The sequence below is a fragment of the Ahaetulla prasina genome, chromosome 17 (assembly GCF_028640845.1).
Source record: "Ahaetulla prasina isolate Xishuangbanna chromosome 17, ASM2864084v1, whole genome shotgun sequence".
Classification (NCBI taxonomy): Eukaryota; Metazoa; Chordata; class Lepidosauria; order Squamata; family Colubridae; genus Ahaetulla; species Ahaetulla prasina.
In genome coordinates this window covers 10,926,519-10,953,185 of record NC_080555.1, presented here as the reverse complement: position 1 = coordinate 10,953,185, position 26,667 = coordinate 10,926,519, and the positions used below count along the sequence as shown (strand labels likewise).

General features: G+C 46.1%; 2 protein-coding genes across 10 annotated transcripts in view; one reads left to right on the top strand and one right to left on the bottom strand.

Annotated features, from left to right (window-relative positions):
• Window positions 1–26,667, bottom strand: part of SNX15 (sorting nexin 15) — a 52,187-nt gene that overhangs the window by 20,009 nt on the left and 5,511 nt on the right. For 2 of the 7 annotated variants that reach the window (XM_058160048.1, XM_058160047.1), the window contains exons 5-7: window positions 25,624–25,819; window positions 24,351–24,506; window positions 21,389–21,646 (exon numbers count right to left, since the gene is read on the bottom strand). In XM_058160048.1, the coding sequence (XP_058016031.1) occupies window positions 21,389–21,646; window positions 24,351–24,506; window positions 25,624–25,819 (610 nt within the window). The other 5 variants (XM_058160046.1, XM_058160044.1, XM_058160049.1 and 2 more) reach the window with 5 other exon arrangements.
• The window catches only part of LOC131186456 (RNA-binding protein 4-like), a 40,286-nt gene that overhangs the window by 9,219 nt on the left and 4,400 nt on the right, over window positions 1–26,667 (top strand). Inside the window, exon 3 of one of the 3 annotated variants that reach the window (XR_009152371.1) lies at window positions 873–935. The gene's annotated coding sequence lies outside the window, so the exon portion shown is untranslated. Of the gene's footprint in view, window positions 1–860; window positions 1,927–26,667 lie in introns of those variants that run through there. The other 2 variants (XM_058160056.1, XM_058160057.1) reach the window with 2 other exon arrangements.

Here is a 26,667-nt window from a genome sequence, read left to right as displayed (position 1 = left end):
AACAGAGTTCCCCAACCTTCCCATGGCTTTGCGGACCAGAGGGAGGGAAGAGTTTCTGTGCAAATTGTGGGTGAGCAGACGGGCGTGCATGAAACTCTGAGGCGCACACGTCCTCTGCTCGCGCAAATGCAGCCATGGGCATTGCGCTTGCCGGCTGCTCATGCAAATGGGGAGATGCGCGCACACGCCCGCCTGCCACTTCCGCGGCTCGGTTCCAAACGGTTCAAGGTTCAGGATTGGGCTGCGGCCAGGGAGTTGGGGACCTCTGATCTAGGAGTCAGTGCAGCAAAGGGCCCCGCAAGGCAGTGTCTTTATACCTGTTTGTAGGTCTGCATTTGTGTCCATCCGTTTTTCCTGGAGGTGGGAAAGCAGACTAGAACCGGGGTCTCCAACCTTGGCAACTTTTAAGACTTGTGGACTTCAGCTCCCAGAGTTCCTCAGCCAACTTTGAAGTCCACAAGTCTTAAAGTTGCCCAGTTTGGAGACCCCTGCTCTAAACCATCCTAAATATAGGCCGGATAGTATAACCAACATATGTGTAACCATCATAAATACAGGCCAGATGCCAAGCGCTGGGATTTTGATCACGGGAACCTAGGAATGCCTGCAACGGCCGTTTGAAAACCGGTCATAAATCAGGTTTTTTTCAGTGCTGTTGTAACTTTGAACGGTCACTAAAAGAATGGTTGTAAGTTGTGAGTACAGTTCAGTGGTTTCTAGATGATGCTAGGCCCCCCCTTCTTGTTATCCCCCCCATGTGGTACCCCAAAAGCAATCAGCTTGCTTCCAGACAGATGGGTGCGATTTCTGGGGTTGGCGCGCGCGTTTTGCGATTCTTACGTACCCCTTAAACTACGTAGATTTCTTTACAGGCTCTTCCTGGGCAGACTCGGAGCGATGCCTCCTGGCCGACCAGCCGAGCACTGACTTCCAAGGTTGGTGATGCTGCATTTTGTGTGTCCCTCCTTTCCTTCCCCCTCCTCCCCACCATCCCCATCTCCTTTCTCTTCCTTTCCTTCCTTCCTCCTTGCCCCCCACGTTTTCGATCCGATCCGGTCGAAGAACTGCCACGCCAACCCCGCCTTGCGAAACTGCGATGGGGCCGAAGACGGTGTTGTCCGTTGTCGTGGGGTTTTTTTCCGAACTCTTCCCTCCGGCCCGGAATGCCGCACAACCTTTGCACACAACGGCTCCCCCCCTTCCGCCAGCTCCAATCTTTGCTTGCTGTGTGTTTTGCGTGCTAAGCTTCGATTCCCTGCCGCCGCCGCCGCCGCCATGATGCCGGCCTCTCTAAACCAGGCTATTTGGGGCTTGGGTTGTTTTTTCCTTTTTCCGCTTTGCTGTATTCTTGGGTGCTCCCTGGTTTGATCGAGATCTCTTCTCTTTTTTATTTTGTCCCCGTTGATTTGTTCTCGTTTTAATTTTGTACAACCGGTTAAAACGAAATGGGGGTTGCTGGCAGAAAGTTGTTCGCTTCCCTCTCCCTCTGGTTTTTGAGATGTGAACGATTAAACGGCTTTCACAGAACCTCTCGCGTCCGCCTCGTCAAATGCGCGTTGCAGTCGCCCCCCCCTCCTCGATCCGACTTCACCTCTACCGCCTGCTACCCACTCCTGTCTGCATGGGAACGGAACGATCCAGATTTGGGCCGCGTGGGGCACACCTTTTGCGCTCTCCCACCGCCTACGCCGCCCTCCTCCCCTCCTTTGCTTTCCAAAACGACGGCCCTCTGCACCGCCACCTCCTTTCCCCGCCAGGGGGCTGCTCTCGCCACTAACTCCCCCCCCCCACCCTCTCCCCGGCCGTGAGAGTCAGCCGAACCGTTGCGCCATCCGAAGCCGTGGTCTTGTGCGAATGCCGGATTCCGTCGCTTTTGGCTTTGAGACTAACCGAACACTGCCAGGCCACTGATGCTGTTTAACCCTGTTCCCCCCCTCCCCCTCATTGATTTCTCTTTCTCTGTGGACAGCTGTGGAAGCCAGGAATTTTGGAGGCCCCCCACCCCCCACCATCTTCCAAGCAGGCAAAGCTGATCCGAAACCACCCGGCGCCTTTTTGATCTGCTGACAAGAAGCTGCTTCATCTACCCAAAGGGAAAATATCCTGACCTCCTGTCACAGTCTTAAAATAGGCACCGGGAAACACAGAACAGGGTGTTCTGAAAATGGCCGTTCTCGGGGTTTTGATGTTCTCGGAGAATGCCACGATCCAACGGTTCACTTCTGAGTTATAGATCTTCCCCCCTCTCCCCCGCCCCCCCAACGGGATGGCTGCAACCTGTATCCATCCTCGCCCTTCCCAAATCCATTATGAGCCACGGTGGTGCAGTGGTTAGACGGCGGTACTGCAGGTTCCTTCTGCTGACTGCCGTCTTGCCTGCAATTTGGCAGTTCGAATCTCACCAGGCTCAAGGTCGACTCAGCCTTCCGTCCTTCCGAGGTGGGTAAAATGAGGACCCGGATTGTTGGGGAAGCAAGAGGCTGACTCGATAAACTGGTTAGAGAAGGCTGTAAAAGCACTGTGAAGTGGGATATAAGTCTAAGTGCTATTTTCCTTCCTTCCTTCCTCTCTCCCTCCCTCCCTCCTTCCTTCCTTCCTTCCTGTTAGAATGAAGTATTGCAGGCTAACTCCGCCCACAGTCAGCAGTTCGATCCTGACTGGTTCAAGGTTGACTCAGCCCTCCATCCTTCTGAGGTGGGTAAAATGAGGACCCAAATTGTTGGAGGCAAGAGGCTGACTCTGTAAACCGCTTAGAAAGGGTTGTGAAGCAGTATATAAGTCTAAGTGCTATTTTCCTCCCTCCCTCCCAGTAGTTAGAATGCAGTATTGCAGACTAATTCTGCCAACTGCCAGAAGTTCAATCCTAACCAGCTCAAGGCCGACTCAGCCCTCCATCCTTCCGAGGTGGGTAAAATGAGGACCCAGATTGTTGGGGGCAAGAGGCTGACTCTGTAAACTGCTTAGAGAGGGCTGTAAAAGCACTGTGAAGCGGTATATTAGTCTAAGTGCTATTGCTATCTTCCTTCCTTCCTGTTAGAATGCAGTATTGCAGGCTAACTCTGCCCACTGCCAGCAGTTCGATCCTGACCGTCTCAAGGTTGACTCAGCCTTCCATCCTTCCGAGGTGGGTAAAATGAGGACCCAGATTGTTGGGCAAACCGCTTAAAGAGGGCTGTAAAGGCACTGTGAAGCGGTATATAAGTCTATTTTAAAAAATCCAACACTTCAGTCCAACAGAGTGCAGAGAGTGAGAGTGTGGTTAAAGTGAATTTTTGTCCCGTTACAATTTTCCTTGCCGCAGCCTTTAAAGCAGGGGTCTCCAACCTTGGCAACTTTAAGACTTTATAATAATAATATAATAATAACAGAGTTGGAAGGGACCTTGGAGGTCTTCTAGTCCAACCCCCTGCCCAGGCAGGAAACCCTACACCATTTCAGACAAATGGTTATCCAACATTTTCTTAAAAATTTCCAGTGTTGGAGCATTCACAACTTCTGCAGGCAAGTTGTTCCACTGATTAATTGTTCTAACTGTCAGGAAATTTCTCCTTAGTTCTAAGTTGCTTCTTTCCTTGATTAGTTTCCACCCATTGCTTCTTGTTCTACCCTCAGGTGCTTTGGAGAATAGTTTGACTCCCTCTTCTTTGTGGCAGCCCCTGAGATATTGGAACACTGCTATCATGTCTCCCCTAGTCCTTCTTTTCATTAAACTAGACATACCCAGTTCCTGCAACCGTTCTTCATATGTTTTAGCCTCCAGTCCCCTAATCATCTTTGTTGCTCTTCTCTGCACTCTTTCTAGAGTCTCAACATCTTTTTTACATCGTGGCGACCAAAACTGAATGCAATATTCCAAGTGTGGCCTTACCAAGGCATTATAAAGTGGTATTAACACTTCACGTGATCTTGATTCTATCCCTCTGTTTATGCAGCCCAGAACTGTGTTGGCTTTTTTGGCAGCTGCTGCACACTGCTGGCTCATATCTAAATGGTTGTCCACTAGGACTCCAAGATCCCTTTCACAGGTACTACTGTTGAGCAAGGTACCACATATACGGTACCTGTGCATTTTGTTTTTTTGTGGCCGAAAAGTCTTAAAAGTTGCCAAGGTTGGAGGCCCCTGCCTTAAAGGATTCCCTGCTTTTGTTAAACGAGCAACGTTAGTTGTTAAATAAATCTGGTTTCCCCCCTGTTGCCTTTGCTTGCCAGAAGGTCACAAAAGGGGATCACGTGACAACCCCCCCCCTCCCCGGGACAGACACTGCAACTATCGTAAGTCCATGCCAGTTGCCAAGCCTCCGAATTTGGATCACGTGACCCATAGGGGGTGCCGCAACGGTCGTGTGAAAAGGGGACCCTAAGTCGCTTTCTCCAGGGCTGTTGTTCACTTCGAACGGTCGCTAAGCGAACGGTTGCAAGTTGAGGACGACCTGCATATTGGCGATCCAGATGGGGCTGACCCGACAGCTGGCTTGGAATTCTGGGAACCGAAGTCCCAAACTTCTGGACTCCTTTCAGAGGACAGGAAGCTGGTATATAGTGCCAAATGGTTTCTAAAATGAAATCTAAATTTCTTTCCTACCGGTTCTTGTGGGCGTGGCTTGGTGGGCGCGGGGTCACGTGACTGGATGGGCGTGGCTATGCGACTGGGGGGACCAAAAGACAGAAACTCACTAACAATGTCCTGCTGGAGCAGGGTTGGACTAAATGACCTCCAGGTCCCTTCCTGCCCTGGATTATCCTCTGCAGCTGCGTCTAGTGCCAGGTTTGTAATCCTTCCTTCCTCTCCTTTTTCCTCCTTTCTTTCTTTTTCTTTCTTTCTTTTTCTTCCTTCCGATCTCTCTCTCTCTCTTTCCTTCCTTCCTTCCTTCCTTCCTTCCTTTCTCTCTCTCTCTCTCAAACGAACCCCTAACCCCCCATTTTTTGCCTAGCAGGCTTCAGCTTTTTTACCTTTTAAAAAATGCTTTTAAAAGTAAAAAAAAAACACCCTCTGATGATCGCGCGGCTCAGCTGGGCATGGGGATGGGTGGGCAGGGATTTTTGCTCCGGTTCTCCGAACTACCCGCCACCATTGCTACCGGATCGGCCAATCTGATCTGAACCGGGAGCATTTCACCCTTGTTTCTACCCCTCTGTTTCCTGGCTGTCAGCTGCTGAGTCACAACCTCTTTGGTGGGTAGGTAACCCAGACTGGCATAAAGGGGAGGAAGAGGCAGGAATCAGGGAGGGCAGCCATTATTTTATTTATTTTATTAAATGTACTGTGTTTCCCCCAAAAAATGACCTACCTTGAAAGTAAGTCTTAGCTTGATTTTTACATATGTGCTCAATGTACTGTATTTTTCGGAGTATAAGATGCACCTTTCCCCCACAAAAAAGGTTGAAAATTTGGGTGCGTCTTATACGCCGAATGTAGCCCCGCCCAGCCTCTCAAACGGAGGTGTCAGAGGCTGAAAAAAAGCCTCTGAAAGAAGCTTCAGAAAAAAGGCTTCAGAAAAGAAGCCTCCAAACAGAGCTTCAGGAAAAAAGCCTCCAAACAGCTTCAGAAAAAAAGCCCCCAAACAGAGCTTCAGGAAAAAAGCCTCCTAACAGAGCTTCAGAAAAAAAGCCTCCAAACAGAGCTTCAGGAAAAAAGCCTCCAAACAGCTTCAGGAAAAAAGCCTCCAAACAGAGCTTCAGAAAAAAAGCCTCCAAACAGAGCTTCAGAAAAAAAGCCTCCAAACAGCTTCAGAAAAAAAGCCTCCAAACAGAGCTTCAGAAAAAAAGCTCTTTCAGAGGCAGAAAAAAAAGTTTTTTCTAAAACAGAGTTTCAGAAGTTCTAGAGGCAGAAAAAAATGCCTCTGAAACAGAGGTTTCAGAGGCAGGGAAAAAAAGCAAGGCGCAGAGCTCACAACCAAGGAATCTGCTGCTAAAATTCACCTCTGAGAACAGCTGATTGGGGGTATTCTGGGAGGCCCATCCACCTGCCAATCACCTTTTTTGTTATTTCCCTCTCCAAAAACTAAGGTGCATCTTACACTCCGAAAAATAATGTTAGCCCTACCCCAAAAATAAGTGCAAGATGCACAAGTAAAAATTAAGCTAGGGTGGGGATGGGGGGTGGAGCTGCCCTACTTACCCTTGCACACTCCGACACCTGTCTCAACTTGCAGTCCTACTTCTATTGTGGCCACTTGCCCCACAAGTGCGTGTCGCCCCCCCAGCCTCCGTTTCACCGTCGGATGCCTTCCAGAAGGCCCTCCGCAGCCAAGAAACGGCCTCCGGATCGACACGCACGGCGCCATCCCGGCCTCCGGTTCGTGGCCAGAGGCCTTATGGAAAGCCCTCTGCACCCAATAACAGAGCTCTGGATCGATCCGGACAAAGTGGGCCGGATCCTGCTGAGCGGGGCTGTCGGTGCCGCTGCCCCGAGGTGAGTCAGTAATTAGACCCTCCTGTTCTATCTCCTTCCCCACTTCAGACCCACAAGCTGGCCTTCAGCCAGTGGATTCACAGCTCTTATCAGTCCTGGCAGAGAAATCGCAGCTGCCTGCCAAAGTTCAAACAAATGACTCACGTAGCAAGACTTTCAGCTCTTTTTGAAACAGTTCAGCTAAACTTTTGCTTCCCGTGGAGTGAGAGCAGTCCCAAAGCTCCTTATATATCCTGTGGGGTGGGGCTCCTGGCCCACCCTTCCTTTTGATGACGCCGCCTCTCTAATCTGAAGCGCGGGTTGAGCCAAGCTTGATTATTATTATTATCAGCTGGGTCTGAAGGCGTAGCCTGGGGAAGGGAGGAATCGGGATGACGGCCTCATTACGTCCTCTGACTGGTCTGGTTCTGGCTCCTGGAGCCGAGCCAAAGGAATCGGTGCTCCCGAGGTAAGCCTTACCGGCCCTTCCCCCTCACTTTCAGAGTCACTTTTGGGCATGGGGCCAGGTTTGGGGACTGGAGTCACAACACCTGATGCCTTTTTTGGTGTCAAAAATAAATAAAAGAATTTGATTCCTCGCTGGTTTGGCATCCTGTATCCATCCCCACCCTTCCCAAATCCGTTATGAGCCACGGTGGCAACTCTTCCCCAATGTCCCTTTTGTTATTCGATTTTCCTTTTAAGTTTTATTATTATTTGGGTGCATCTGCCCATCATTCGGAAGCGACCGGCACGTGATCCCACCACGAAGAGAGGATGCAACGGGAAGACAAGACATCGCGTCATCTAGTAGACTAGGCCGTGAAAACCAGGATGTAAACAAACCAGGTAAAAGGGTCTAGACAATCTTAATAAACCTGGTTACGTGAATGGAATTGCTTTCGTTTCCGTCTTTCGGCCTTACTGCGTTTGGAAAACACAACCCACAATAGTGGGGTTGGAGGAGACCTTGGAGATCCTCTAGTCTGACCCCCTGCTCGAGCAGGAACCCTTGGACCATCCCACTCAAAATGGTTCTCCAATCTTTGAATAACAGAGTTGGAAGGGATCTTGTAGGTCATTTAGTCCAACCCCCGCTCCCGCCCAAGGAGACCCTACACCACTTCTGCCAGATGGCAGTCCAGTCTCTTCTTGAAAGCTTCCAGTGATAAAGCTCCCACAACTTCTGAATAACAGAATAATAACAGAGTTGGAAGGGACCCTATTAGGTCATTTAGTCCAACCCTGCCCAAGCAGGAGATCCTACACCACTTCTGACAAATGGCAGTCCAGTCTCTTCTTGAAAGCTTCCAGGGGTTGATAATGCGATTAATATGGGTATGATGAGGTTCTTCCAATTGCGCAAACCCACCACATCAATTCATCTATGTAGTAACCAGGTTACTTGTGTTGTGTGGATGCAACCCAGTGAATGTAAGTGAATGGAAAGCATTCGCTCCCAGGCTCGCTCTGGCAAGACATTTTGAAAAGTCCATTTTTGTCATTCAAGCCAGGGGTCTCCAACCTTGGTCCCTTTAAGACTTGTGGACTTCAACTCCCAGAGTCCCTCAGCCAGCAAAGCAGGAGTCTCCAACCTTGGTCCCTTTAAGACTTGTGGACTTCAACTCCCAGAGTCCCTCAGCCAGCAAAGCAGGAGTCTCCAACCTTGGTCCCTTTAAGACTTGTGGACTTCAACTCCCAGAGTCCCTCAGCCAGCAAAGCTGGCTGAGGAACTCTGGGAGTTGAAGTCCACAAGTCTTAAAAGGGACCAAGGTTGGAGACCCCTGATTCAAGCAGTTTGAAGGAGGCTGGGGGGGGGGGATGCAGAACTGCATGGCCGGCTGGGGAATTCTGGGAGTTGAAGTTCACCATTCTTCCAAGTTGCCAAGTTTGAACTTCAGCATCCTCAAAAGAGAAGCGGCTGGTTTTGAGATTTTATTTTTCTGTGCTCCACATTTTCTTCCTGCAGGTCTCTGAAATGACAGACTTTTCGTAGCTTTTATCTTCCCTGAAGATAGCGAGGATTCATCTGGGATGTTTTGCGCCCTGGAGATGGTAGTCCTCATGATTCTGATTTAAAAAGTCTTTTTTGGTTTGATAGAAAGTGAAGGGGTCAAAAGTGAAGAGGAGCAGCTGAAGCGACAACATTAATCAAGGAGTAGATACCCTGGAACCGGTTGGATCATTTTAAAGATATTTCCTTACCTAAACAGAAAAACAACGAACGTAGCCAGCCAAAAAAAAGCAGTTCGAAACTGAAGCGACTTCCTGTGTGACTTTCCTTGAAAGAAACTGGCAGAGACAATTGGAAATGAAAATCATGCAACTGTGGCATTGAAGTGGCCGCAACTTTGCCAGTTTTCAACCCCGTAGGAATCCCGGGCGCCGGATTTTGGATGCATTCTGTAAATTAGTCCATTTGGGGTTGGTTCATTCCAAAAATAGTTGTTGTGGGATGCGCCGTTTTGCCCAGTTGAGGGTGACAAGCAGGCACAAGAGTTTTGGTACAGGTAATTCTCGACTTAACTGCCGCAATGGGGGCCCAAAATTTAAGTGAGACGTTTGTTCAGTGAGTTGTGCCCTATTTTACGGCCTTTCGTGCCATCGTCGTTAAATGAATCACCACAGTTGTTAAATTAGTAACAAGAGTTGTTTGAAGTGAATCTGGCTTCCGCATTGACGTCGCTTGTCAGAAGGTCGCAAAAGCAGGTCACAGGACCCCTGGGACACTGCAACCGTCGTAAATATGAGTCACTTGGCAGATGTCTGGATTTTAGCCACGTGACCATGGGGAATGCAGCAAGCGTGAAGAACAACCGTCATTTTTTTTCGGGGTGTGTGTGTGTGTGCCGTTGTTGCTTTGAATGGTCAGTAATGAATTGTAAGTCGAGGACTACCTATAACGCATAAACCATAAAATTGGGAGAAACACTGAGGTGTCCGAGGCCAATTCTGCTCAGGGCAGGATGAGATTCTATCGTAATCATCATCATCTTCGTTTAATGACCTCATAATCCCTTGCGGGGTGGAGTCTGGACAACTGAATGGAGCTAGCAGAGTGTTTTACTGGCCGGATGCCCTTTCCTGTCGCCAGTGCTGAGTTTTGTTCAGCGGATAGCTCAGGCAATAGAGAAGCCTGTTATTAGAACACAGCAGCCTGCAATTACTGCAGGTTCGAGCCCGGCCCAAGGTTGACTCAGCCTTCCACCCTTTATAAGGTAGGTAAAATGAGGACCCAGATTGTTGGGGGGGCAATAAGTTGACTTTGTAAAAAATATACAAATAGAATGAGACTATTGCCTTATACATTGTAAGCCGCCCTGAGTCTTCGGAGAAGGGCAGGGTATAAATGTAAAACAAAAAAAAAATTATTTTATTTATTTTATTAGATTTCTAGACCGCCCTTCTCCCGAAGGACTCAGGATATATTCTCAGTGGGCCCAGAGAGAGAAAATATCTGCCTCTACCTAGGATCGAACTCACAGCCTCCTGATTGTGAGGCGAGAGCCAGGATGAGATTCTATTCCTACCATAAAAATAACCCACGAAGGGATGCCCATCGGTGCCTGGGTTATTGGATCTGGTGCTAAAACACCCTTTTCTATTACAAAGGGGATTTCCCCCCTCCCTCCAACAATCCATTTGGACTCTGCCTCGCTATCATAGACTCCTAGGGCTGGAAGGGACCTTGGAGGTCTTCTAGTCCAACCCCCTACTCAAGCAGGAAGCCCTCCAGCAGGGGTATCGAACCTTGTCAACCTTAAGACTTGTGGACTTCAAGTCAGGAAATTTCTCCTTAAATTTAGGTTGGATCTGTCTTTAATTAAAGTTTCCACCCATTACTTCTTGTCCTGCCCTCTGGTGGTTTTGGATTTAATTTCTAACCCCTTTTCTCTCCCCCCCCCACCTTCCCCTCTAAACCTACTTTCTGCTTTCACTCAGTGCCCAAAACCGAACCCAGAGTAGCGCCTGATGAAAATGCAATAAAAACGATGATTTCTAATTTTGGAAACCAGGTGGCCTCTGTCTCTTTTGCAGTTGTATCACACCGCCGGCTCACATCCAGGTTGCAATCAAGGACATTTTCGCTGAATATCACGGCTATTCACTATCCTAAATTTTAAAATTTTAGTCCTTGGGTCCTTGAGTGGCTCAGACTGCTAATGCAGTCTGTTATTAACAGCAGCTGCCTGCAATTACTGCAGGTTCTAGTCCCACCAAGCCCAAGGTTGACTCAGCCTTCCATCCTTTATAAGGTAGGTAAAATGAGGACCCAGATTGTTGGGGGCAATAAGCTGACTTTGTATATAAATATACAAATAGAATGAAGACTATTGCTAACATAGTGTAAGCCGCCCTGAGTCTTCGGAGAAGGGCGGGATATAAATGTAAATAAATAAATTTTAAAAAAGACAGCATTTGTCACTGTTAGATTAACAGATTATGAGCCACGGTGGCGCAGTGGCTAAAGTGCGGTACTGCAGGCTACTCCTGCTGCCTGCCGGCTGCATGCAACTTGGCAGTTCAAATCCCACCAGGCTCAAGGTTGATTCAGCCTTCCGTCCTTCCGAGGTGGGTAAAATGTGGATCTAGATTGCTGGGGCAACAGGCTGACTCTGTAGACCGCTTAGAGAGGGCTGGAAAACACTGTGAAATGGTACACAAGTCTAAGTGCTTGTGGGTCATCTAGTCCAACCCCTCTTCCAAGCAGGAGGCCCTACACTATATCTTCTTGAAAGCCTCCAGTGATGAAGCTCCCACAACTTCCGAAGGCAACTTCTGTTCCATTAGTGGATTGTTCTCACTGTCAGAAAATTTCTCATTTCCAGGTTGAATCTCTCCTTGGTCCTGTTTAGTTTGGCCCCCTTCCTCCTCTCTGTGGCAGCCCCTCAAATATTGGAAGATGCTCTCCTGTCTCCCCTGGTCCTTCTCTTCGCTAGACTAGCCATGCCCAGTTCCTGCAACTGTTTATCGCATGTTTTAGCCTCCAGTCCCCTCATCATCCTGGTTGCTCTTCTCTGCACTCTAGAGTCTCAACACCTGTTTTATAGTGTGGTTAAGTTTCAGCCCACCCTCATAAGATCATTTTGCATTTTATTTCTTGTCTTCTAGGGTAATTTTCTGTCCTTTGCGGATTCGATACAGATTCTCTCCATCTCTTCCTCCAAATCTTTTAATAGAAATAATTGTGAATAAACTGCTTAACCCCTTGACTGTTTTGATGAAAAGTCATTTAAAGAGCATCTTTTTACAGCAAGAATAAATTTAAGTACAGTCAATTACTTCCCCCAAACAGGTAATCCTTGACTTATGACCACAACGGAGCCCAACATTTCTGTTGCTAAGTGAGGCAGTTGTTCAGTGAGTTTTGCAACCTTTCTTGCCACTGTTGTTAAGTGAATCACTGCAGCTAGTTAGTAACACGGTCATTAATTTGAATCCGGTGTCCCCGTTGGTTTTGCTTGCCAGACGGTCGCAAAGGGGGAATCACGAGACCCAGGACACTGCAACCGTCATAAATACAAGTCAGTTGACAACCATCTGAATTTTGATCACGTGACTATGGAGATCCAGCAACGGTCGTAAGTGTGAAGAACGGTCACAGGTCACATTTTTCAGTCCTCTTGTAATTTCTAATGGTCACTAAATGAATGATGGTGAGTGGTGCGGTGGCCTAGAGAAGGAGCTCTCGCCTCACAATCAGGAGGCTGTGAGTTCGATCCTAGGTAGAGGCAGCTATTTGTCTGGGCACAATCAGAATTTATCTGCTAAATATAACTCCGCACTGGCAACAGGAAGGGCATCCGGCCAGTAAATACTCCAGGCCATTCAGTTCCCAGACTGCACCCCACGGGGGGATTATGGGGTCATTAAAAGATGATGACGACTATACGAACCGAATTTAGCGTGTTACGCAAACGAAGCAGAGATTCAATGCTTGTATGAACTTATACAGGTAGTTCTCAGTCCATATTTAATGACCGTTTGAAGTTACAATGGCATTGAAAAAAGTGATTTACGACTGTTTTTCACTCTTACGGCCGTTGGAGCATCCCCATGGTCACGTGATCAAAATTCAGACGATTAGCAACAGGCATGTACTTATGACGGATGACGTGTCCCGGGAGGGGTCATGTGACCTTTTGTGACTTTCTGACTAGCAAAGTCAAGGGGGAAATTGGATTCACTTAACAACCGTGTTACTAACTTACCCTCTGCAGTGATTCACTTAACAACTGTGGCAAGAAAAGTCGTAAACTTAGGGCGTAAAAACTCCCTTAACTCGCTTAGCAACAGAAACGTTGAGCTCAGTTGTGGTCATAAGCTGAGGACTATCTGTCACCGTATTTCTTAAGAGTAATCATCGTCGTTCATTGGTCATCATTCATTTAAATTTAAGAGGGAATTTGGTCCCAATCACCACTGAATAGTAAATTTTACTCCACGTCATCCGATCTTCAATTTGGAATTCAAGGATTATCATCCTGAATTCCACATTTTTCGGCCCAGGCAGGGGAAGAACCAAGCAAGTTCAAAGAGATGAAACAGGTTCGAATTAGGGCAGGGGGTATCCCAACACACTTGGAGGAGGCAGCCGAGTTGCCTTAAACCAGGGATCTCCAACCTTGGCAACTTTAAGCCTGGAGGACTTCAACTCCCAGAATTCCCCAGCCAGCAAAGTTGAAGTCCACCAGGCTTAAAGTTGCCAAGGTTGGAGACCCCTGCCTTAAACTGTAAGATGGGCAGCAAAGAAATTTGACAAACAAATAAATAAATGTGATAAATGAATTGGAAAAGTAAACCTAAAGGCAGAGATCTTCAAACTTAGTAGCTTTAAGACTTGTGGACTTCAACTCCCAGAATTCTCCAAACCAGCATAGCTATGCTGGGCTGGGGGATTCTGGGAATTAATCCCATCTCATGAAAATTGAAGACCTCTAAATAAGCATAAAGTATTTTTCTCCCTGAACCAAACATTTCAGACCTCTTTATTCTCGGGCCTCCCATTTTTGACGAAAAAAAACCCCTCGATATTTCTTCCCAATGATCTCAAATATTTTTTTTTCTCTCTCTCTCTCTGGGATTGTGTCGCTTTGGACGTCCACAGCAATTACTGGACAACCGACACGGATTCAAAGCCAGCTCAAGAAAGGAAGGCACTTCTAAAGAGGAGTTGCCAAAAAAAATAAAAAAAATAACAATGATCATATCTAGAATTCCTTCTCTAGATGTTCGGCTTTGCCTTCACACAACCCGCTGCTTGAAGTTTTAACACGCAGGGAGTTTGGGAAAACTTCTGAAGTTGAATCAACTGAGACGGGAATTTCCACATTCAGACAACTGTGTAAACCGAAGCCATTTCGGCCAACCTCAGCTTCTCCACCACCACCCCCGTCATTTTCTCAGCCCCTCCCCGAAAGGAAAAAAAAAAAAAGTCCCCAAGGTTAATTTTTCGCCCAGGTTTAACTTTCCAAATCTGGGATCGAAGGCGAAGGAGGATTAGAAAAGGCACAAACGCACAACGAAAGCCAAGAATTCAGCTGCAGTCCTTCGGAAAGAAAAATAAAAATAAAAATAATAATGTACAAACTTGTTTTTACGTGGGAATTCCCAACCCGTGACAAAAAGGGAAAGTGGTCACCCGGGTCTGTTGGCGGCAGGAAATAAATACAAGCAGCGGAATTGGAAGTCACAATTCCAGATGCTTCAAATGTTGCTGGAAGATTTCTTCAGCCCGCTGAAGGTATTCCGCCGTCTTCTTCTTCACCGCTTCCCTGCGGGCTGGATTGGGATCGCCTGCGAACGGGAAGACATATCGGATGCCTTTTTGGTGGCTCTCACTTGGACCCTGGAATCATCATCATCATCTTTTTTTTTTTTTATTGAAAAAGTTTTACAACAACAATTAAATTTTTCCCCTCCCCTCCCCCCTCCCCCTCCTTCCCCCCTCCCTCCAAAACCCCCCTCCCCCCCGCCCGACTTCCCGGAGCAAACACAAGGTATAGTTCAATAAACAAACAGTCATACTTTTCTTCCGGAAGATGGCGACCAGGAAGGTTGCACCGGAGAAATGCTCTCTGTAAAAGGGCTCTTTTGAGCTCTTAGGAGAGCAGTTTCCCAATTCCTTGCTGGCGATACTCCAGAGCCGAAGGTTTTCCAGGCTGCCGTGGATTGAGGCTGCCGGGGTTCTCCCAGGCTGCAGAGGACACAGGCGGTGGGCAAAGAGCCGGAGACCGCCGGAGCCTGGACTGCCGCAGCCGTGAGGCCGTCGACTGAAAGAGGCTGGAGCCGCCGCCAGAGCTGCCGCCAGCCCTGAGCCGCCAGCCCTGAGACTGCCGCTGCCGCTTGTGCCGCCACGGGCTGCCAGCCCCAAGACTGCTGCTGCCAGCTGCCACTGGTGCCGCGGAGCCACCGCGGGCCGCCGCCAGCCCGTGGCGCCACGGGCCGCCGCCAGAGCTGCCGCCAGCCCGGGATTGCCGCTACCGCTTGTGCCGCCAGAGCCGCCGCCAGACCGAGACCACCGCTACCGCATTAAAGGCGGCTGGAGACACCGAAACCACTAAAGCCACCCCACCAGACCGGGACTGCCGCTGCCGCTGCCGATACCGTGAGTCGCACCGCTGCCATCACCGCCCTCCATCATCGCCTCCCACATTGCTACAAACTTTAAATTTCCCACCAAGGAGATAAAAGCCCAGCAACATTTACAACAACCCTAATCAACCTATCCCCAATCGGCAGGACTGCTGCAGGACTACTGGTGAGTTCCTAGGAGACTCCAGTCTCCGGCCTCTACTGACTTTTGAATCTCCGCCATTACAGCCACCTGTAAAGAAGCTTCTTCAACCACCCTACCTCACCATTTTAAATTTCCCGCCAAATCTCACTGTTACCATAGTAACTCCCTATTACCATAGCAACTGCCAAATTGACTACCATTTAAAGTTAAAGAGACAAATATAAAATCAAAGATAATTGATTAAGTGACAGACACTTAATCATTACTAAAATAAAAATAATAATAAATAAAATAAAATAAAATAAAATAAAAATAAAATAAAACAAAGGAATAAGAAAGATCATCATTATGCCAGCCAGAAAATCAAACGCTGATAAAATCTTAGAATCAAGATTAACAACTATTGAACAAAACATAGATAAAAGATTACAAGCTATTGAACAAAACCTAGAAAAAAGAATTCAAAATATTGAACAAAACCTAGAAAAAAGAATTCAAAATATTGAACAAAACTTAGAAAAAAATTCTATCAGTTATTGAACAAAGTTTCACAGATTTGATAAAACAAATTTCAACACTAAAAAATGAAAACTCTAATGATCTAAATCTCTTCCAAACTCATCTATCACCACAAAATATACAACTTACAACTCAACCTAGACATCAAATTAATACAACACAACCCAATCAACAAACAACTACTAATCAACTAATCAGAGATGCAATGGAGAGAGGACAAAAAATAAATAATGCAATATTATTTGGACTTGAAAACACAAATGAACCAGATATCAATAAGATTCACAACATCATTGGAAATTATAATTCATCAACCATCTCCCCAAATGAAATAATTGCTGTCTCCAGAGATGGACCAGAATATAAAAACAGCGATGGGACAACAGCACCAAGATTTTGTAGAGTTATATGCACTAATGAGGACAGCAAACGCAAATTCATAAGACTATAAACTCAATTGCTAAATCCAACCCTACCTACAGTAAACTTAGATCACGTCCTGACCTATCCTTTCTACAAAGGATACGCTCTCGTGAACTTCGCACAGAACTTAAAGAAGACAAGACAATGGTGAATCCAACCTATACATCGACTACCATGCTGATTGCATAAAAATAAAACCTGCAATCAAAAATCACCTCAAACCCCCATCACCCATAACAATCAACCAGCCATCCCAGTATTCAACCAAGTACCCATCCCCTACCTCCCATTCAACCAACCATCTTACCAACTATCCAACCAACAGCCATCCAATCAACAATCCAACCAGCCATCCCACCAACCATCCAACCAACCATCCAAACAGCCATCAAGCAGCCATCCAAGCAGCCATCAAACAGCCATCCAACCAGCCATCCAAACAGCCACCCAACAATCCACCCAACCAGCCATCAAACAACCATCCATCCAAACACCCAAACTACCATCCAACCATCTATACAACCATCTATTGTCCACAACCCCAACCTACTAACACCCAAAACTAGGTATGCACGCCTTACCTCTTCAACACCAATCATATCAGATCTCAAATGCAAATTGATAAATGCAAGAAGCATAGTCAACAAATTACCTGAATTTATCCTCTTATTAAACAGTGGCACATTTGATATCATTTTGTTTGTGAAACATGGCTGAATTCATCCCTTCCTGACTCCATTATCTCAAACAAAGAATATCAAGTCTATCGATCAGATCGGAAAACCGAAGAGGTGGTGGAGTGGCTATCTTTTACAAAAGACACTGAATCTAAAAATATCCAAGTAGCACATAAACTCTCTCTTCCTGAAACCATAGTATGCGACCTATCCCTTGACACTACTCTTGATTCTTACTATGCTACAGAGCCCCGACTATGACATTACCCACGCAAATATACTAACCTCAATGCTAACATGGACTACCTCTTGCCCATACCCTCTTATCTTCCTTGGTGACTTAAATCTACCTCTCATTAACTGGACAACCAACGAATGTTCAACTGACCCAATCCATACTACACTATACAACGCTGTTACAAACCTAGGTCTTGAACAACTTGTAACTAACAATACAAGACTCAACAACTGCCTTGACCTCATCTTCTGCAACAATCCAAACTCAATTTACGGACTACAAATTAAAGAACCTTTTTCCAACAGTGACCACTGCACGATTGATTTTCGTCTCAATATCGTCCATACTTAATTCGTCATAACACCAGAACTCCCAACTACAACTTCAAGAAAGCCAATTACGACCTTATAAACAACGATCTTTCACTTCTGAACTGGCAAAATCTGTTTGCAACCTGCATAACCGCTGATGACCTCTATAGAATCTTCCTACTTGAAATCAATAGAGTCATTAAATTATATGTACCACGAATGACTACCATGTCCAAGAAAAACAAACTACCCATATCAATAAAAAAGCTTCAATCAAAAAAAAATCCCTCTGGAAAAGAAACAAAAAAGGCTATGTTACAAACTTCAGAAACCGTTACAGAAACATATGCAACCAAATTAAAACTGAATGCACAAATTACCACACCAAGCAAGAAGAAAACCTTCTACGCACAAATTCCAATCGTGCCTTTTATAATTTTGTCAACAGTAAACTTAAAGATTCAAGATCCATCCCACCACTAAAAGATTCTAACAACAAAGAATGCAATGACGAAACAGTCAAAGCAAACCTCTTCAACATTTTCTTTGGCTCAGTTTTGTTAACTCCGATAACACATATCCAACATTCCACAAACGAACCAGCAATGACTATGATGATCTAACTCATATAGATTTCACAGAAGACAACGTTGGTAAAGCTCTTCACAACTTAAAACCATCGCTTTCTATTGGACCTGATGGTCTATGTGCATATTTCTTAAAAAAACTTTCCATTAATATAGCTGAACCCCTAAGTATTATCTTTGATAAAGCTTTCACTACCAGTTCTCTTCCCAAACTTTGGTCACTAGCCACAGTCATCCCCATCTTCAAAAGGAGACCCCAGCTTAGTCGAAAACTACAGACCGATCTCCCTTTGCTCGTCACCTGCAAAGTCATGGAATCTATCATCAATCAATCCATTACCTCACACTTAGAAACTAACAACCTACTCTCCAACAAACAATTTGGTTTCAGGAAAAAGTTATCATGTAACACAACTTCTCCACTGCAAAAACATATGGACTTCAAATCTAGATCAAGGCAAATCAATAGATGCAATCTACATAGACTTCTGCAAAGCTTTTGACTCAGTAGTACACGATAAACTTCTCCTTAAACTAACATCCTATGGCATCTCAGGACCCCTCCACAAATGGATATCTGCTTTTCTGTCTAACAGACAACAAGTGGTCAAAATTGGCAATGCTTTATCAAATCCTGTTCCTGTCAAGAGTGGCGTTCCTCAAGGCAGCGTCCTTGGACCAACACTCTTTATTCTATACATTAATGATCTTTGTGACCATATCTCAAGTAATTGTGTTCTCTTTGCTGACGATGTCAAACTATTTAACACCACAGACAACACTTCTATCATTCAAAACGACCTTGACCATCTAACCGCTTGGTCTAAAATTGGCAGCTCAAATTTCAACCAGCAAATGCTCAGTCTTACATATAGGAAAAAGAACTCTAAAACTAAGTACATACTAGATGGACATTACCTTACAGACGACCCCATTCCCGTTAAAGAACTTGGAGTTTTCATGTCAAATGATCTAAGTGCCAAAGCCCACTGCAACTACATAGCAAAAAAAGCTCTAAGAGTTGTAAACCTAATTTTGCGTAGCTTCTTTTCCAAAACACCACACTACTAACTAGAGCATATAAAACATTTGCTAGACCAATTCTAGAATACAGCTCACCTGTTTGGAACCCTCACCACATCTCTGACATCAATACAATTGAACGTGTCCAGAAATATTTTACAAGAAGAGTTCTCCATTCCTCTGAAAACAACAAAATACCTTATCCCACCAGACTTGAAATCCTAGGCTTAGAAAACTTGGAACTCCGTCGCCTTGACAAGACCTAAGTTTAACTCACAGAATCATCTATTGTAATGTCCTTCCTGTCAAAGACTACTTCAGCTTTAATTGCAATAATACAAGGGCAACCAATAGATTTAAACTTAATGTAAACCGCTTTAATCTAGATTGCAGAAAATACGACTTCTGCAACAGAATCATCAGTGCTTGGAATACTTTACCTGACTCTGTGGTCTCTTCCCATAATCCTAACAGCTTTAACCAAAAACTTTCTACTATTGACCTCACCCCATTCCTGAGAGGACCATAAGGGGCGTGCATAAGCGCACAAACGTGCCTACCGTTCCTGTCCTATTGTTTTTCTTTTCTTCTTCCTATATATGTTTATATGTGTATATACTATATAATCTTTTTGTATGATGTTGTGACAAAATAAATAAAATAAAAATAAAAAACATTAAATTTTTAAAATCTAACACAATTATAATCCTTCTCTCTCACATAACCTGACTTCTTCCATTAAAATCAAAAACAACATCCTTCATTCAAAGGCAATCTGAAATTTCTTAATCTGATATCTAATTTTGAATATAATCAATCCAATTCTTCCATTCGTTTAGATATTTTTCTTGAGTACTGTCTTTCAAGAAGGCTGAGATTTTAGCCATCTCAGTCAAATTGGAAACTTTCAATATCCATTTTTCTATTGTGGGTAATTCTTTTTTCTTCCAATATTGTCCAATCAACAGTCTTGCTGCTGTTATTAAGTTCAAATTCAATGTAGTCTCCATCACTGTACAGTCTGTTGTTATTCCCAAAAGGAAAAATTGCGGTAGGAACTTTATCTTCTTCTTCAGAACATTCTGCATAATCCACCAAATTCTTATCCAGAAAGACTTAATTTTCATCATCATCTTTTAACAACCCCATAATCCCTTGCAAGGCGGAGTCCGGCCAGTAAAAACTGAATGGAGTTTTTACGGGGTGGATGCCCTTCCTGTCGCCAATGCGGAGTTTTGTTCAGCAGATATATTCTCGTCGTGCCCAGAGAGAGAAATATCTGCCGCTACCTAGGATCGAACTCACAGCCTCCTGATTGTGAGGCAAAAGCTTCATCTCTAGGCCACCGCACCACTCACTTGGACCCTGGAATCCGGCCAGCAAAAAAACAACAACCCAAAATGTCAAAAGAGCAGCTTGAAGCATTTAGCAAAATACAGATAATTCTCGACTTACAACCACAATGGAGTCGAAAATGTATGTTGTTAAACGAGACATTCGTTAAGTGGGTTTTACCCCCCTTTTTTACAACTTTCCGTGCCACCTTTGTCGAGTGAGTCGTCGCAGCTGTTTAAATTAGGAACATGGTTGTAACCAGGTTGTTAAGTGAATCCAGCCCCCTCCCCCATTGACTTCGCTTGTCAGACGGTTGCAAAAGCAGATCATGTGACCCCGGGGACGCAGTCCGACCGTCATAAATGTGAGTCAGTTGTCGGGCATCCAAATGCAAATCCTGCGACAACTGCGGGGATGCTACGACGGTCTTCCCTCGTGTGAAAAATAGTCCTAAGTCACTTTTTTTTAGTGCCGTTGTAACTGCGGTCACTAAATGAACTGTTGTAAGTCGAGGACTACCGGTTACAGGCGACCGGCTTTTAAGAACTGCCTTCTCCTGCCCACTTTCAAACCACACACTCAAACCAGAATTGGTAAAAGACGAAGCAGCTACGCTTGTACCACACAATAAACTTTTTTTTTTTTTAGTTTTTTTTTGTTTTTGTTTTTTTTAGTTTTTTAAATTTTTGAAATTTTAAATTTTATATTGATTTTAATTGGTTTTGGTAATCAGGCTGGTTAGAATAAGTTTTTTATTTGTGTTTTAATCTGTATTTATATGTCCTTTTTATATGCCTGTTAACCGCCCTGAGTCCCTCGGGAGATAGGGCGGTATACAAATGTGATCAATAAATAAATAAATAAATAAATAAATAAATAAACTTGGTTAAGTGTGGACCTTAGTTAATGATTTTTGCCTTAGGTTTTGCCTATTGCACCAACCTAGCCTGTTGGTTCAGTAGCCGTATTCACACATCAAACTCAAACCAGGATTGCTGCAAGATGGAGCAGCCAAGAACAGTTGCTGCCTGGATTAGACTTTGGTTCCAGCTGCACTCGGCGCTTCTCCAGGGATCAAACTTCTCTCCAGATTGGAAAAAAAATCCCAGAAGCCGAAGAGACCCACCTACCCAACTCAACGTACCTTGCAGACCTTGAAGGAGCAAGTCAACTCCGCTGCGGTAGCCGTGAAAGGCACCTTGGTAGTCCTTGGACGCTTCGCACAACACAGCTTGTCGGATCCTCTCCGTCGCTTGGGGCAGATACCTGCCGGGATCCAACGTGGTACCTTCTGCCTCGGGTTTCTGCGTCGTGTCTGCGCTGAGGAGGAGTTCCGGTCTGGTCTCTGAGGCCTCCAGAGAAGCCAGACCTTCTCCGTGGGAGAGAACGGTGGCAGTAGAAGCTGGGTCAGAAGGAAAAGAACGGATGGGAAGATGCTCAACTGGCTAGAGAAGGAGATGGCCAGAAGATCAACAAAGACGGTGAATGATCTGGAGGCTAAATTGTACGAGGAACGGTTGAGGGAATGGGGTATGTCTAGTCCAGGGCTCTCCAACCTTGGCGACTTGTGGTCTTCAGCTCCCAGAATTCCCCAGCTAGGATGGGGAGTGACAACTCGCAAAATATCCCTGGCCTCTTCGGGAGGGAATGGCAAACCAGCGAAATGGCACAGCAGCCAAAGACAGATGCACATTCCACGCTTATCTCTCTCAAGGCTGTATCCCAGGGTTACCTACAGCAGCTGAGGGGAGTGACCTCTACAAACCTCGAAATTGCTCTGTTGGCAAATGTGATTGATGGCACACTCTGTGAGGAGGGGGAAAACAGGTTTAATAATTGGAGCGTAAATTATGTAGGGTCAGAGCTGGCTTGCTATCAGGGTTCCGAGGGATGCCTTAATTAAATCATGAGTCTTGAGCCAAGCTTCAAAAGAAATCCAGTTATTTATTAGGCGCTTCATGGCGGCACATTCCCAAGTGCTTCCTTTAACGACTCTCATCCCATAACTAATTCAGGGTAGAGTCGGGGTAACTGGATGGAGCTGAGCGTTGTGGTGGCCTAATGGTGAAGCTAATCGCCTCCCGTTCAGAAAATTGAGAGTTCAATCCTAGGTAGCGGCAGATTTATCTCTCCCTGGGCGCAGTCCAATTCTGGGAGTTCAAGTCCACAAGTCTTAAAAGTTAGAATTGGAGACCCTGCTGGTTAATCTAAGAGACAAGGGGACATGATAGATATGTTGTCAGGGTTCCAAGGAACACCCCCAACGAAATAAAGCTCTGAGGCTTGAGGTTCCTCAACGTTCCAATTTATTAGAGATGTCATGTTGGCACAGCTGGGAAAACCCGAAACTGAAAGCTTCTAGGTTTTCCACACCCAGTTGACAGTTCACAGCCCTGCCTCACACCCACAAGTTCATCCCATTGTCCAATCAACTCTTCACACTCAATTGGAGACAGTCGTCAGGCAGTCTCCATCAGACGCAGGCAAAAGTCCTTGAATACGGATTGTTGTTATGACTAACTTTCTACCGCTCCAACAACAACCCCCTCCCAACTTCCCCAGCTAAAATATGTGGCAGTTAAGAAGCAAAAAGAAAATTGCCTTCCAAAACTGACACCTGTCTTCCAATACTTGAGGGGCTGTCACAGACAAGAGGGGATTGACTTCAGCTCCAAACCACCTGAGGCCAGGACAAAAATTAACAGGCGGAAACTTACCACGGCGAGGTCCAATCTAGAACTAAAGTGAAATTTCCCCGACAGTGAGAACAATTAACCAGTGGAACGTCTTGCCTTCGGAATTTGTGGGGGCTCCACAGGGTTAAAATGCACTTACCTTTCCTACCGGATTGCTAATGTGTGCATGCTGCCCATGCACCATCATCAGCACATGTGCTTGCTTCCACTCATGCGCGTGCCGTGTTCTGCACGTGCGCAAAGCCAAACTGGGACGTGATGACATCCTGGTTTGGCAGGGTGGAGCCTCCCGCCGCTGCTGATACCAGCTCGTCGCCGGTGCTACCGACTTGCACGAACCAGCTAGAGCCGGCTGCATTTCACCACTGGTGCTCCATCACCAGAGGCTTTCAAACCACCAACAGCCTCCCATCGACCTGTGCGCTCTCACAGAGAGGGCCTCCTCAGGGTGCCGTCAGCCAAACAATGTCGGCTGGCGGCCCCCAGGGGAAGAGCCTTCTCTGTGGGGGCACCTGCCCTGTGGAATGAATTTACCTTTGGGGCTACGCCTACTCCCCGACCTCCGGACCTTTAAGCGCGAGCTCAAGACTTTTTTGTTTTACCGAGCAGGGCTGGCCTAATGCCAATTTTAATGGCATTAAACGCACCTATTTATTCAAGCAGGACTGGCTTAAAAGTCTTAAAAGTTTTATTAAATTTTTAATTGGGGCTATTTATAATTTTATGATCTTAAAATGTTTTAAATTTCGGCCATTTGTAATATGCTTGTTTTAGTTTAGTTTTGTTTTAATGTGTATATTGTGGGTTTTTTTTTAATATTTGGCCCTGAGTCCTTCGGGAGAAGGGCGGTATAAAAATCTAATAAAATAAAATAAAAATAAATGGGTGGTTTTATTGATGGTTTGGTTTTATAGTTTTACTCGTTATTTTTAATATTTTGGCCAATTGAATCAGATTTTTAATCGAAATATTCTGTTTTAACTTTTGTATATGTGTTTTAGCTTGGCTGTAAACTACCCTAGTCTTCGGAGAAGGGTGGTATAGAAATGCAAATAATAAATAAATAAATAAACAAACAAACAAACATAGATTGATAGATTGGACAACCATTTGGCTGGGATGGTGTAAGGTCTCCTGCCTTGGAGCAGGAGGTTGCGCTAAAACAGGGGTCTCCAACCTTGGCAACTTTAAGCCTGGTGGACTTCAACTCCCAGAATTCCCCATCCAGCTTTGAAGTCCTCCAGGTTTAAAGTTGCCAAGGTTGGAGACCCCTGGGCTAAAAGAGCTCCGAGGTCCCTCCCAGCCCTGGGATTCTATATTCCATGGGGAGATTCCCCCCTTATCCGTGTCTTGGCTCACAGGCCACCATGCCTGCATATGGAGAGGAGACGTGGGTCTTCATCTACCTACCTTTTTTGGAGAAGGGGTCAAAGAGGGCTAATTCTTGGACCGATAAGAGGCAGTGAGAAGGCGAGTCGTTCTTGCCTTCTTCTTCCTCGTCTTCCTCCCGGGAGCCAAAGAGGGCATCCAGGTCTTCCTCTTGCTGCACAGCGTCAGAGGCCCCCTCTGTCAGTAGAAGCAGCAGCACACAACCTTTTAGTGTAAACTCCCATCTAGGGTGGAGATTATGGAACTTTAGGATTAGGTTTTCCCCAAAGGCTGCGGGCATGCGATTCATCAGACCAAAATGTCGGCAGCTTTAAGATGGGTGGACTTCAACTCCCAGAATTCACCGGGCAGGAAGAAGGCAGAAAAAAGAAAAAAAGGAAGGGGAAGAGGAAGAAGGAAGGAAGGCGGGAGAAAGAGAAAGAAGGCAGAAAAAAGGAAGGGACAGGAAGGAAGGAAGGAAGGAAGGAAGGGAGGGAGGAAAGGAGAGAAGGAAGGAGAAAGAAGGCAGAAAGAAGGGAAGGGGAAGGAAGGGGCAGAGAGAGGGAGGGCAGGCTGGAGGGGAAGGAAAGGAGAGAAGGAAGGAGAAAGAAAAAGAAGGCAAAAAAAGGAAGAGAGAGCAGGAAAGAAGGAACGGGAAGGAGAGAAGGAAGGAGAAAAAGAACGAAGGGAGAGAGAAGAAGGGAGGGAGGAAGATAGAGAAAGAAGAAAGGCAGGAAAGAAGAAAGGGGAAGGAGAAGGAAGGAGAAAAAGAAGGAAGGGAGAGAGAAGGAAGGGGAAGGAAAGGAAGGAGAAAAGAAGGAAGGAGAGAGAAGGAAGAGGAAGGAAGGAGAGAAGGAAGGAGAAAGAGAAAGAAGGCAAAAGAGAGGAAGGAGAGCAGGAAGGAAGGAGCGGGAAGGAAAGGAGAGAAGAAGGAGAAGAAGAAACAAGGGAGAGAGGGAGGGAGGGAAGGAAGGTAGAGAAAGAAGGAAGGCAGGAAAGAATGAAGGGGAAGGAAAGGCGAGAAGGAAGGAGGAAGAGAAAGGAGGCCAAAAAAAAAGGAAAGGAAGGGAGAGAGCAGGGAGAAGAAGGAAAGAAGGAAGGAGAAAAAGAACGAAGATAGAGAGAAGGAGGGAGGGAAGGAAGGTAGAGAAAGAAGGAAGGCAGGAAAGAAGGAAGGAAGGGGAAGGAAAGGAGAGAAGGAAGGAAAAAGAAAGGCAGAAAAAAGGAATGGCAGGAGAGAGAATCAGGGAGGGAGGAAGAAAATGCTACTTTCAACCTTTCTCATTTTGGAATCAAGAGCCTTAAAGGGGGGTACCTTGGTTCTCCATTCGGGGCTCGGAGACACCATCTTTGCAGGCCGCCTCCGGCTTCGGGTCCAGCAGCAGCCCATCATCCTGAACCAGGCCCAGAGCCTCCTCGCCCTGCTCGACTCCCGCCGCGGGCACTGGGATGAGAGGGAGGGGCAGCGGAGGCGACTCCCATTGCCTGGGACCGCTCTGCCCCTCCCCGCCCTGCAAGGACAAACCCTGGTTCACACAACCCGGGGAACCGAGGCGCCGGGGTTGCTGCCTTCTGCATTTGGCCAGCAAGGGCAGTCAAAAATTATAGGCAGTCCTCGGCTTACGACCATAGTTGAGCCTGGAACAACGGCCATAAGCCATTGTCGCTGTAAGTCGGGAGAGGTCATGTCACCAGACCTGATTTCTTTCTTTCTTCTTCTTCTTTTTGAATTTTTTTTTGCAGTGGTCACTAAGTGAATGTATGGTTGTTAAGTGAATCCATCCCCCATATTTTTTATTTTATTTTTTTTGCAGGAAAGCGGAAGTCCCCCCCCCCAAAAAAAAAATTGCAAATTGGGCTGGGCTAAGCATGTTGCATCGGTTTTTTGGTAAGAAAAATTCAACGGTATCAAACCGTATCCTGGTTGAATGCTGGTTTAATTCTCACCCCAGCAAACTTGCAGGTATGCCTGGACTTCAACTCCCAGAATTCCCTTTGAACTGTACGCACATCAGTTGCCCCGGGGGAATTCTGGGAGTTGAAGTCCACCTACGCTAGGGTTCATCAGACGGGGAAACCCTGGGTTTAATGTCATGTATAACAACATGGCTTAGGACCCGGGTACTTACGGGACCGCCTGCTGTTACCTTATGCCTCCCACCGACCCGTACGCTCTCACAGAGAGGGACTTCTCAGGGTGCCGTCCGCCAAGCAATGTCGGCTGGCGGCCCCCAGGGGAAGGTCCTTCTCTGTGGGGGCTCCCACACTCTGGAACGAGCTTCCCCCGGGTTTACGCCAAATACCTGACCTTCGGACCTTCCGCCGCAAACTGAAGACACATCTTTTCATTCGCTGGCTT